This window comes from Ursus americanus, chromosome X (genome assembly GCF_024610735.1).
Source record: "Ursus americanus isolate L20-20 chromosome X, mUrsAme1.1.p, whole genome shotgun sequence".
Lineage (NCBI taxonomy): Eukaryota > Metazoa > Chordata > Mammalia > Carnivora > Ursidae > Ursus > Ursus americanus.
The window spans coordinates 43,396,567-43,409,156 of record NC_142164.1 but is presented as its reverse complement, the minus strand read 5'-3'; the positions used below and the strand labels follow the sequence as shown (position 1 = coordinate 43,409,156).

General features: G+C 43.0%; 1 protein-coding gene across 1 annotated transcript; it reads right to left on the bottom strand.

Moving 5' to 3' along the window:
* Positions 1-8,123: 8,123 nt before the first annotated feature.
* Positions 8,124-10,964, bottom strand: TCEAL5 (transcription elongation factor A like 5). The gene is made up of 3 exons (XM_045804240.2): positions 10,869-10,964; positions 9,517-9,584; positions 8,124-8,850 (listed from the first exon to the last, which is right to left on the bottom strand). Exon 3 carries the CDS (start codon positions 8,821-8,823, stop codon positions 8,203-8,205), a length of 621 nt encoding a protein of 206 aa, XP_045660196.1. The 5' UTR covers positions 8,824-8,850; positions 9,517-9,584; positions 10,869-10,964; the 3' UTR covers positions 8,124-8,202.
* Between the last annotated feature and the right edge of the window lie 1,626 nt (positions 10,965-12,590).

Here is a 12,590-nt window from a genome sequence, read left to right as displayed (position 1 = left end):
CTACTTGATGTAACATTGTCATCATACCTGCCTTTACTTCTTTAATCACAGGGTTTTTTTTCATTCTTTGAATATATTTATATTGAAGTTTTTGTTAAATTTAACATCTGGTCACTCCCACAGACTTGCTTTGTTGCCTGCTTTGTTCCTCATATATGGGCTTACTTTCCTGGTTCTCTTCATGTCTTGCAATTTTTTCAGATAATATATTTTAGCAACTCTGAGTACCGTTTTTTTTTTCCTCTGGGGCTTATTAAAATTGTTGTTTGCTTGTTTGTTTAGTGACTGGCTATTTTAGTCATGTCCATTTCTTCCCTGCTATGTGAAACCTCATGTTGCTCCTGAGAGAGCACAGCATTGGGTATGCCCACAGTCACTGTGGGATGAAAGTGCTTTTGTCAGTCTTCTTCACTGTCTCTTTCCCTGAACACACTTAACTGTTAAAGCTCCACTAATAGCTAGTTGATTGTCTGTTGTTTTTGAAAATGCACTGGGACATAAATTACTTCATAGATTCGTGGTATAACATTTGGTCTTCTTTTCAGAGATAGAGATAAAACTCTACATAGCTGTCTCTTTCCCTACTTCTCTGGTAAACTAGCTGGCCTGACATTTAGTTATATCTCTAATTAATCTACTGGCCTCCTCCTAATTGCATTTCACCACAATCTTCGTGTTTTTATAGTGCTTTTAGCCTTCAACTTCTCTATACTGTGTGACAGTTCCTTTGGAAAGAGATTGGGCTCTCTGTTTCAAAGACTGCCTCTCCCACCGGGAAAAATCTCTGTTACAAAGCTCTGGAGCTAGGGATGGACACAGTGGCACAGTTCTCTCTAAGTGACACTCCTGCTTTAGGATCTGTGCATTTGACTGGGGATGCCCAGTACCTTCAAGTCTTTTTGGCTTGCCTTTCCCGGGCAATTGGGGCTCCAGTATTCTTAGCACACTGTGCTGGAGGGAGAGCTTCTTTCTGATAAATGAGGACTGGGCAGAAGGGAGCCCCCACCTTTCATCTACACTCACCCCGAACTTAGCCTGAGCAACAGATAACTCAAGACAGGATGAGAAATTCCATCTCTCCCGAAAAGATAATGTGACCCTTATGGATGTGAACTGAGGTGAGGAGACCTGTGCTCTTACCTGTACCCTGTAGGCATGTGGTTTCCATCATGCTGAGCTGGGAGGTGGGAAGGAAAGAGAAAATCTTGGTTAAAATGTCACAGATCCTCATTGTTCTTATTGTTTTAGTAGATTTTCTTAAAGAAATATGGCTTTTTTTCTTATTTGCTGTATGCCCTTATGGCCACTTCCAAAGAATTTAAATGGGTATATTTTTAAAATAACTTTCAGGGATGCCTGGGTCTCTCAGTCAGTTAAGCATCTGCCTTCAGCTCAGGTCATGATCCTGGAATCAAGCCCTGCGTCGGGCTCCCTGCTCAGCGGGGATCCTGTTTCTCCCTTGCCTGCCACTCTCCCTGGTTCTGCTTGCTCTCTCCCTCTGTCTGTGTGTGTCAAATAAATAAATAAAATCTTTAAAAAATAACTTTCAGCAATTTCACTGGGGAGTGGATTCTCAGAGCTCCTCACATCACCATGCCAGAAGTGGAACACCAACCACAGTTATTTTAAATTCCCCGTCTGATAGTTTCAAGACCTTTATCATATCTGATTCTGGTTCTGGTTATTGTTTTGTCTCTTCAGAATGTTTTATTTTCTTGTCTTTCTATATTTCTTATAATTTTTACCTGAAAACTGGATTTGTATAAGACAGTAATTACTGGGGTAAATAGAATTTATGACTGAAGATAAACCTGTCTTTCCTGCTAAGTTTTTAGTATGGAGGTTTTCTTTAATCTAGTTAGAAGCTTGGCCGAGTTTGATGTTTTCTTCCCATTGGCTTTGAGTCTTTCCAGTTGGCCTTGCAGTTTTCTTTGCTTTTCTCAGAAAGAATGTGTTTCTCGCTGTCCTCCACCGTTATTTTTACTCAATGTTTGTCAGTGTGGTGTTGAGGAGAGGGACAGGCATACTCTGATGTTCTGATCAGGTCTTCATCTTAGGCAAGCACTATGAACCTGAGTTTTAGTGATGTAACCTTCACAAGTGTTCATGGTTCTCCTTCAGAAACAATGCCGAGCCTAGCACACATGCCTTCATAGAGCTTTTTGTTTTTTGGTTTCCTTTCCCCAGCTGCAGTGGGTTTCCACCAGTGTCTTCAGGATATGGGTTTTGTTGTCCTTCCTGCAGATTAAGTCTTTTTGTTTGGTAGGAGAGTTTGATCTGGTTGGAGTTTCATCCTGAGTGACAGCTGTCTCTGTCTCTTAGCTGGCACTACGGAGCAGGCTTTCTCAGATTCTCCCAGATCTTACCTGGGAACACCTAGTGAAGTTCCCGGAGTAAAACCTGAGTGTAAGCCCTTTATGTCCAAAGCCCTCAGGGACTTCACACACTTATGCTAACCCTCACTCAGTCTTTAGAAATTCATTAGCAATTTCTAGCTAAATTTTCTTACTGGTCTACATGTTGTTTGGTAGTGTCTATCCCAGAGAAGCAGATGCTCATGTCCTATTTCACCCTCCACGAGTCTCTCTCTAGATTTTGGGATCATTGTTTGCCCTGTGAACTCAGTTCTCTGATGGTTTTAAGAAAAATTGCTATTTTGCAGTTTATCCAACTTTCTTTCCTGTTGTAGTGTGAGTGCCATTCTTTTCAGCTCTTCATTTGGAGCTGAAACCAAAAATTGTCTTGTTCATTTACAAATTAAATAACATTTGATTTAAAGTTCCTTTTGGTTCCCATAAGCAGCATAAACTTGTTTGCTCTAGTGGCTTGCAGTGGACAGGGAGTTGGGGCCTATTCTCAGGAACATTCATTTCCTTACTCCAAAAGCATTTACTGAGTTTAGGAAGATAGTGAGGGAGAAACAAAGTAGCTATCTTTTATTATATGACTGTCCTTAGCAACATGGGTCATTGTTGACTCATTGTGAACAGGCGATAGGCTCAGTAGTCTCCAGTGACAGGAACTCTTCATTTTCAGTCATAAAGCTTTGTTTTTTCCCCCTGCCCTCTTTCCCTTTGGAGTTTGAAGGAAAATTTTGTAGGGGTGGAAATTAAACTCCATACCACAGAACTTAAAAGCATCGCTCCCTTTCTGAGCCTGCTACAACTGGATTTGACCAGATAATTTGAGTTTGAAGTAGAAAGGTTGAACCTTTCTCTCAGAGTCCAGTGAAATAGCCCCCAGAGCAATAAGGGTGCGGATGCAGTTAGGACAATCACCCAGGCACCCTTGAGCAGACTCCCAGAAGGGCCTTGATTGCGCCTGGGCCTCTTTTGATGGTTTTGTGGTGACGTTAGTTCTGTACCTGCCTGGTACAGGACTTCTGATGTTTGAGTCATCCTAGGCCCAAAAGTATAGGAGACCCCAGGCAAAGGGGGCTTAAAAAGGCATGTCATCCTCCAACTCAAGGAGAATACCTACATGTACTATAGGCATAGCCCATGACTTGGGGACCAAGGCAGTCAAGCTGTGAATTGGCATTAAATGCCTTTTAAAGGCAGTAATAATGGAGGAAGTAATGCCATTCCAAGCGTTGCTCTTTAGGTCTGTCATCTGAAGAAATATTACCACTATTCTGACATCTTATATTTTTAGAAGATTTTATTTATTTATTTGTTGGGGAGCACAAGCAGGGGGGGAGCAGCAAGTGGAGGGAGAAGCAGGCTCCCCGCTGAGCCAGGAGCTGATGCGGGACTCAATCCCAGGACACTGGGATCATGACCTGACCCGAAGGCAGATGCTTAACCAACTGAGCCATCCAGGCGTCCCTATTCTGACATCTTAAAGGATTGGTTGGTTAATAGGATGAAGATAAAATTCAAATCCTTCTGTTTAGGAAAGCAAGCTAGTTAAGGATCATTGCCTTAGAGCCAGATAAACCTAGGTTCCAATATAGGCCCTTCCCCTTATCGGTGTGTGGCCTTGCATAAATCACTTAACGCTCTTTGAGACTCAGTTCAGTCACCTATATAGAAGGCATAATAACACTTCTCTCAGAATTGCTTGTCAGAATTAAAGAGCTAGAAATACGAAAAAAATGGACTGTGAACAATAGTGATCTATATCACTTCTAGACCACAGTGTGGAAAAATGAGTGTGAGATCTCCACGTACTCTTTTCCTCTGTTGCAGTGCTATCATGTTCAGTCTGGATCTCTGGGAAACTAGGGAGAGCAGAACCTCATCATCCCCAGTTCTCATGAAGTTTGAGAAATAAACCTTTGTTGTGTTAAGCCACTGATATTTTGGGGTTGGTAGCTATCCTAGCATAAGCTTAACATAAGCTTAGCCTAACCTGACAAATGCACAAATGGTCCTCAGAGTTAAACAACAGAATCACTGGAATGCTTGTTACAATACACGATAGATACGATAAAGCTATACTGGGCGACAGGCAATAGATGTGGGGATTGTGATGGTAAGAGAGAACTACTCGATTATCCTATCAGAGAGCCAGTGGATAATGACAAAAGTTAACACGTCAGGAAATAGCAGTTACAAGTCATACATCTGATAAGAGATTTGTGTCCAGAGTAAACAAAGAACCCTTACAACTTGACAATAAAAAGACAACCAACCCAATTTTAAAATGAGTCAAGGATTTGAATAGACATTTCTCCAAAGAAGATATACAAACAATCAATAAACACATGAAAAGATGCTCAACCTGGGTGCCTCAGTCGGTTAAGCATCTGCCTTCAGCTCAGGTCATGATCCCAGGGTCCTGAGATCGAGTCCCACATCAGGCTCCCTGCTCAGTGGGGAGCCTGCTTCTCCCTCTCCCTCTGCCTGCCTTTCCCCCCAGCTTGTGCTCTCTCCCTCTCTCTGTAAAATAAATAAATAAAATCTTAAAAAAAAAGAAAGAAAAGAAAAGATGCTCAACATCATTAGCCATTAGGAAAATGCAAATCAAAACCACAATGGGATTCCGCTTTATACTAAGATGGCTAGAATAAAAAATACAGGCAATGACAAGTGTTAGAAAGGATGTCGAGAAGTTGGAACACTTGTACACTGCGGATGGGATTGTTAAAATGCCACAGTTGCTTTGGAAAACAGTTTGGCAGTTCTTCAAAAAGTTAAACATAGAGTTAACACATGACATAGCAATTCCACCCCTAGGTATATACCCAAGGAAATAAAACACGTATTTAAATGCAAAAAGTTAACACTGCTGTACATTATGTATGAAAGTTGTTGAGAGTAAATCCTGATAGTTCTCATCACAAGGAGAAACTTTTTCTTTTTCTTTTTATCGTATCTATGTGAGATAATGGGTATTAACTAAATTCATTGTGGTAATTATTTTACAATATATGTGTTTTATAATATATGTACAATATATATGATATGTATATCAATCCATACTCTGTACCCCTTAACTTATATAGTAATATATGTAAATTATATTTCAATAAAACTGGAAAAAATTTTAATTTTAAAAACAAAAAATTGAAAAAAATATTTTTCTTCTTCCAGCAGAAATGAATAACTAGCATGTCAAATACTACACATCTGTGTTTACTTTAAAACAGACAAAAGTCAAGTATGTTAAATTTAGAGTGCCTTTTCATAGAGGGAATCAAAGCATACAAATGAAGTTAAAGCAACTTTGGAGGCACCTCTGGGTGGCTAAGTCAGTTAAGCATCTACCTTCGGCTCAGGTCATGATCCCAGGGTCCTGGGATCGAGTCCAACATCGGGCTCCTTGCTCAGTGGGGAGCCTGCTGCTCCCTCTGCCTGCCACTCCCCCCACTTGTGCTCGAACTCTCTCTCTCATTCTCTTTCTGACAAATAAATAAATAAATAAATAAATAAATAAATAAATAAATAAATTTTTTAAAAAAATTGAGCAATATTTGGACATAATTATCAGCATGCACTACGGTTATCTACATAATAAACTAAAGCAGAGCTATCATTTCTGTGCTTGTAAATATTATATTTTGTCTTCTCCATAAAGTTTATTTTAAAAGGCAAAAAAAACACGTACAAGAATTTTTAGTACTGATATACACTACAATGTAGATGAACCTTGAAGACTTTATGCTACATGAAAGGCTGTGAATTGTATGGTTCCATATATATATATATATATATATATATATATATATATATATATATATAAAATATCTAGAATACACAAATCTGTAGAGACAAAGTAGGTCAGTGCTTAAGTGCTTGTTAGGTGCGGTGGGGGGAGAGAATGGGAACACCATTATATGCTAATAAGTATGAGGTTTCTTTTCAGGGTGATGGAAATATCCTGGAACTAGATAATGATGATGGTTTCAGAGCTCTGTTATACTAAAAACTACTAAATCGTACACTTTAAAAGGGTGAATTTTGTGGTATGTGAGTTATATTTCAATCAAGCTGTTTAAAAAAAGAAATAGCAGCATAAACATATTATTCAGAAATATGGAAGTAAATACTAGAAAAAGCCAAAAATGTTTATGGTAGTTGCCTCTGGAGGATGAGAATGTGAAATGGCAAGGCAGACTGAAGTTTTTAATAATAAATTATTTTGCACTATTGGATTTTAAAATTTGTTACAGGCATCCATTTGATAAAAACAAAAATTTGCTAAAAACAAAGGACACACACACAGGCATTTTGAGGATAAGTCAAAAAAGATTCTGATATACTGGGTCTGAGATGGGAACCAGGGTTCCGAATTGTTGACAAGGTAGCTACGTGATTTTAATGCAGGTGGTCTTCTGGAAGCTAGCAAACTTTGAGAAACGCTACCATATCCAATGTTAAAATCATGAGCAATGAATTTTCATATAACCCGTCTCCTGTTGTGTTCCTTTTGGAGTGGCAAGCCTCAGTTGCTGAAGAATGATTTTATGTGCTCAGGGCTACATATTCAATCAGGGACAGAACTGGACCAAGAGTTGAGGCCTTCTGACTTGATAATTTATATATTGTATTCTATGTTGTGGGTACCAAAATCAGTAAGATAAATTCCTTGCTTTGAAAACAGCAAGTCTAATGGGGTAATTATGTCTGAAAAATATATTACTTAAAACTTTCAAAAGCATTTTCCCACATTTCCTGGCAGGATTAATAACACTACAGTACAACATGAGAAGAGGCATCTTCTCCACACTTCGGCAGGGAACATAGAGGGGATTCAACTCAGCAGAGACTCCAGGGAAATCAAAGGGGTTTTGTTACCTTGAGGATTCCAGCCTACTACCAGCACTGGGGCCCTTTGGGAAGGGTGTAGGACCCATGAGAAGATGCACAGTGCACATCAGACATAGTATTACCCAAGGTAAAGTGGCACCCACCTCTTAGCTTCCAAGACTTATTCCTGGACACCAGTGAGATTTCCTTCAGCCCTCCCCCAAACATCTGACAGAGTTCTGGCTCTGCTAGTACAGGGCAGAGGGTAGGAGCCAGCCCAACACAGCTCACACTCATTACCTCATCTGATCTTCTCCATAGCCCTGGAAGAGAAGTTTTATCCCCATTTCACAGATGGTAAGACTGTTTGTTACAGCAGTGGATCTGTAATCACTGCCGGGCTGATTCCTCCAGCTTCGAGCCCCAGAGGTGATGCGAGTTTTACACATCGTTTCACATCCAGACAACAGGAATTTTAAGTGTCTCCACTGCCTTCGTAAACTTACTGAACTGTTATTTTGATTGCTTGGTATGTATTTTCCCATTTTGAAAATCTTTTATTGTTTACTTTATGACAAAAGTAATCTATGTTTTTTTAAGGAAAAAAAGCAGATGAAAGAAGATAATCTCTTCCATTGCCACTACACAGGGAAAACCACCATTTCTCTTTTGATCTACTCAATTTCATAGTTTCCCCTACTCATGGATGTATTATGTAACTATTTTTTTTTCAAAAATGGGCTGATGCATATATGTAGTTCTGAAAACTTTTTTTATTAATATTTTACAATGTACCATGAACATCTCTCTTCCATGCACATGGGCGGAAGTCCCCTACTGAAAGACAGAGTGCTGCAGGTGGGTCAAAAGGCTGCTGGTAACCGAGAGAGTGACACCTAAAGCAACGTATCAGCATAAGGTTAAAGCACATAGCCTGGCAAATGCCTGCCAGGGAAAGCAAGGTTGGCAATATTGTCATCAGAGAGATCACGATTAAAGGCCAAAGGCATTAAAGATATGGAACATCTTCTAAGTCCTTCTGGCCCCTACCTCCGCCCCTCATTCCTCTGACACCCCGCTGCCCCCTTGGGGCAAACGGATCCGGTACATCTCTTTGCATCCAGTGAAAACCACCCATTTTCTGTTTTTTCCTTAGCTCTTCCTGAGCCCTTGACATATCTCCACATTCTCTCATCATCTCCTCACTGCCCAAGTGCCTTTCCTGTAAGTTCTCCTGATAGTCCTTGGGGGAATCGTCCGTTCCCCTGTCTGTTTTTCTTTTTGCTTTCCTCGGCACGTAATCTTCAGCTGGGCGCTTTTCGGCAGCCCGTGGCTCACCCTCCGGCTTTGCCAGGGATTCTGGCTTGCCCTCACTGTGTGGTTTTCCCTCATCTTTGGACTTGCCCTGCTTTTCTTGCTTTCCCTCATCTTCTGGTTGTCCTTCATCATCTGGCTGCCCCTTATTCTGGAGCTTTCCCTCATGCCCTGGCTTCTCCTCCACTTCCAGCTTTTCTTCCTCATCTGATTTTCCTTCATCTTCTGTATCGACTTCATCTTCTGGCCTTCCTTCATTTTCCAGGTTCCCTTCATTTTCTGGCTTTCGTTCGTTTTCTTTGTAGATCTTTTCCATGTTGAGATGCTCCCTCCTTTGCCTGTCCTAGGAAATAAAAAGGAGGACTCAGATTGGGGGAAACAAAGCTTGAAAATAATTGCCTTTTATGATTTAGGATTTTCCTCACCCCATCCCGAATTACAGGTGCACTCCCACCCAGACATTTTTTCCTTTCCTTCCCACTTCACACATGTTTACATGATAACACCCTTACACAAACTCCCACAGGTGCTTCTTTCTCTATTTAAGTGGGGTGTGCAGAGAAGTGTGTAAGAGCAGCTTTGTCCTTAAACTTTGCTCTGGCGTTAGCTATGCCCGTGACAATTTTAACTGCGTAGTCCCGACTTACACTGACCTGTAGGAATCCTGGCCAGTTGCTTTTTTCCCTTGTCTGCAGTTTTAAGACTTCTAGAACCTCAGACACAATAGAATAATGGCCTCTTCTCAGATTTCAGGGCTACTCTAATACCTTCAAGGGGCTTCACAGAGGCCACGCTTCCTGTCTCTCACTTCCTTGTTCTCCCCTCGGTCCTCAACAGTCATAAAGCACCGTGTTTCTTCCCTGAGAGTCCTGACTGAGGCCACGTATTCTGAGACTGCAGTAGGGTGGCCTGGAGGAGGGTTGGCAGGTAGTGGCCTCCTCAACTTCTGCTCAAGCTTAAGTCATTCTTACTCCCAGTGGTTCCAGGACAGTTACTTTCTCCCACTGACCTGCACTGGTCCTGCAGGTCTTTTCCTCTCTTGTCTGGGTTGGTGCCTACAACCACAGACCTGAAGACCTGTGGAGAGACAGGAGACAGGGTGAAGGAAAGGTCGAGAAGTGAGCGACTGGCAACTGGGACGCTGATTCTTGTCACACTATAGTTGTCCAAACTTTCCTAAATCCCGCCACCCCCTTGCCCTTCCCTTTGCTTCTCTGATCCTCACTCTACTGCACCCCCTAACAGTCTCCATTTTTCTACCACTGGGCAGTGGCAGAGAAAGTTTACTTCCCAAAGGTTTCTATGTTTCTGAATCCTCCTCCCAAATTTCTTTCTCACTTGTTCTTGACAAAAATGAGGGAGGTTCAGGACAGTGATGTTCAGAAGCCAGATCCTGCTGTACTCAGTTATCTGCCTCCCAAACCTCCCCCTCCAGGGTGCCCAGATAGCACAAAACCCATCATGGTCTCTGAAAATGGTGACGGGAGAGTAAGGGGGCAGGGCAGAAATGTCCAGAGCATTCCTGACACCCCTTGCCTCTCCACATACACAGAAATACCACGTTTTCCGACAATGCAAGAAACAAATTATTTCCAAATTCAGTAAACATTTTGGCTCATGGTATCTTCGCTCAGTCCTCCCTAGTTCAGAAGCCACTCCTCCGCAAAAGGGAGCTGGTCTCCAGAACGAACCTCTGTCCCCCTCCCTTGCAGCACCTCCCCCTCCCCCCCTACTTGCAGCCCACCATTTCCGGCTCCAAAATGGACGGAAGGTGAGGAAAAGATGCAGAGAGCGCAGGCCCTCCCCACCTCGGGTTCACAGGCTGTGCCCTCTCCCGCTGCCCTGCAGAGATCAGGCCATTTCCTCGCTATCGCCGTCCCCCTCTCCCGGCCCTCTCCGTCAGTGAGATAGCCTACCTCCTAGGAGATCCCAACGGGTACCCATTCTCAACCCCTGGTCCCTCTCCATCTCCTCCCGCCAAGCCCTCCGTTTCTTGCACCAAACATATGGCCATCGGGGAAGGAAGGGGTAGAGAGAATCCAGTCCGGGACCCGCTCTGGTCTTTGCCCTCTGCCACCCCCCACCCCAGGGGTCCGCAGGTGCCTGTGGATTTGTGGTCATTCCAAAGAGATGCCTCCTTCTCCTCCCATTTCTTTCTGCCATAAGCCCACACTTACCCAGGGAAATAAGAGATGGTACCCAGATCTCTCCCCCAACACTCATACAATTTCCTGCGCCAAAATGAATGGGGGTGAGAGGGGGTGGCATCTGGAAAGCACACCAGATTCTCTGTAGCCTCTGCCAGTTACCACCCCTATCCCAGCGCACACCCCCCCCCCTTCTCCTCCAGCTTGTACCTACCTGCAGGGCTCTAGGGCAGTTGCCGCTCTGTCCCTCAGTCTGAAATCTTTCTCCACGGAAATGGGGAGCTGGTACCTGGAGGAGAGGGACTTCTGCACACGTCGGCTTCTGATCACGTGAAAGAAACGTCACCAGTGGGCTCGGGTCCCTGGTTTCCCTCCCACCAGCAGAAAGTGCGTCAGGAGCCAGCCCACTTCTTCCCTTGACTAGCCCGCTCCCGCCTCGCAGCGCTGAAGTCCCCTTCTTTCACGGCTTTTTTTTTTTTTTTTTTTTTGGTCTTTCCTAATCCCACAGGTCAAATGTGGCCCCTTCTCTCTGTGGTATGTGTTTGTTCTATCTTATCAAGGAAGGGCTACATCTCCTAGGGCAACTGGCCATTGGTACATCTTTGAGGAATTTTTTCTTTCTCTTCTTTGATCTCAAAGCATCTACCCCCTCAATCTACTTCTCCACTCAGCCACTGATGTTCATTTCTTCTCTCCTCCAGACCTTCATACAATAGGTGCATGGTGGATTGGCAGGCAGGGAAGCAGATAGCTGAAATGGGGATTTTATTTGCTCCTAAATATTTTTTCCAGTTTTATTTAATTTACTGCCCCTCAGCATGGATTATTCTTATAAGCAAAAAAATTAAATAAACCTATTTTCATTTGGGGCAAAGAATGTGTTTAAGATAGAACCCCCCCAACAAGATTCCAAAATTAAGTTCATTGCATTAATTTTCACTATATAGAAAATGGATTCAGTTAGGTACACACAAAATATTTTTCTTAATTTTCATAAATAGGTAGTTCTGTCATGTTCTACTAACAATACATGTGTTTATTGTGCCCAAACAATCACTGAGTGTTAAGTAGACTCTCTGGAATCTGATGGCAGACACAGTATCAATCTTGAAAATTTGGCCCATGGCTATCTTCTTTCAGAGATTTAGCTGTTGTGCAAAGGCAGCTGAGGATCTGAGGGATGCAGACATGGTCTGATTTTTCCTGTCCTTTCAAGAGGGGAGGAATATGCAATTTCCAGGCCCCTTCTCACCTTCCAGAGGCTCTCATCCTTTGCATACAAGAACCTGACTATTGCTTACTCTAAAACATACACGGAGAGATGACCAAGGTGTCAGGAATGCTCTGGACATTTCTGCCCTGCCCCCTTACTCTCTCGTCACCATTTTCAGAGACGTGATGGGTTTTGTGCTATCTGGGCACCCTGGAGGGGGAGGTTTGGGAGGCAGATAACTGAGTACAGCAGGATCTGGCTTCTGAACATCACTGTCCTGAACCTCCCTCATTTTTGTCAAGAACAAGTGAGAAAGAAATTTGGGAGGAGGATTCAGAAACATAGAAACCTTTGGGAAGTAAACTTTCTCTGCCATTGCCCAGTGGTAGAAAAATGGAGACTGTTAGGGGGTGCAGTAGAGTGAGGATCAGAGTAAATGTCTTTGGATCCTTCCCTCCCTCCCCCAAATTCCCACAGAAGTTAGTCAACCCCAGCAGAGATGGAATGCTGTCCTGACAATTGGAAACCAGAACAGATCCCTTCCATACTCCTGCAGCAGAGGGTTTCCATAAAGCCCAGAGAAGTGATGGCTGAAGGGAGAGCCTCCATGCTTGGCCGCTCTCTGCCCTTATTCACAGTGCCCAGGGAAGCTTCTCTGACCCTGTCTGCTGCCAACCACTAGACTTAGGAGGTGCAGCCTGATGGATTTCTCAACTCCAATAT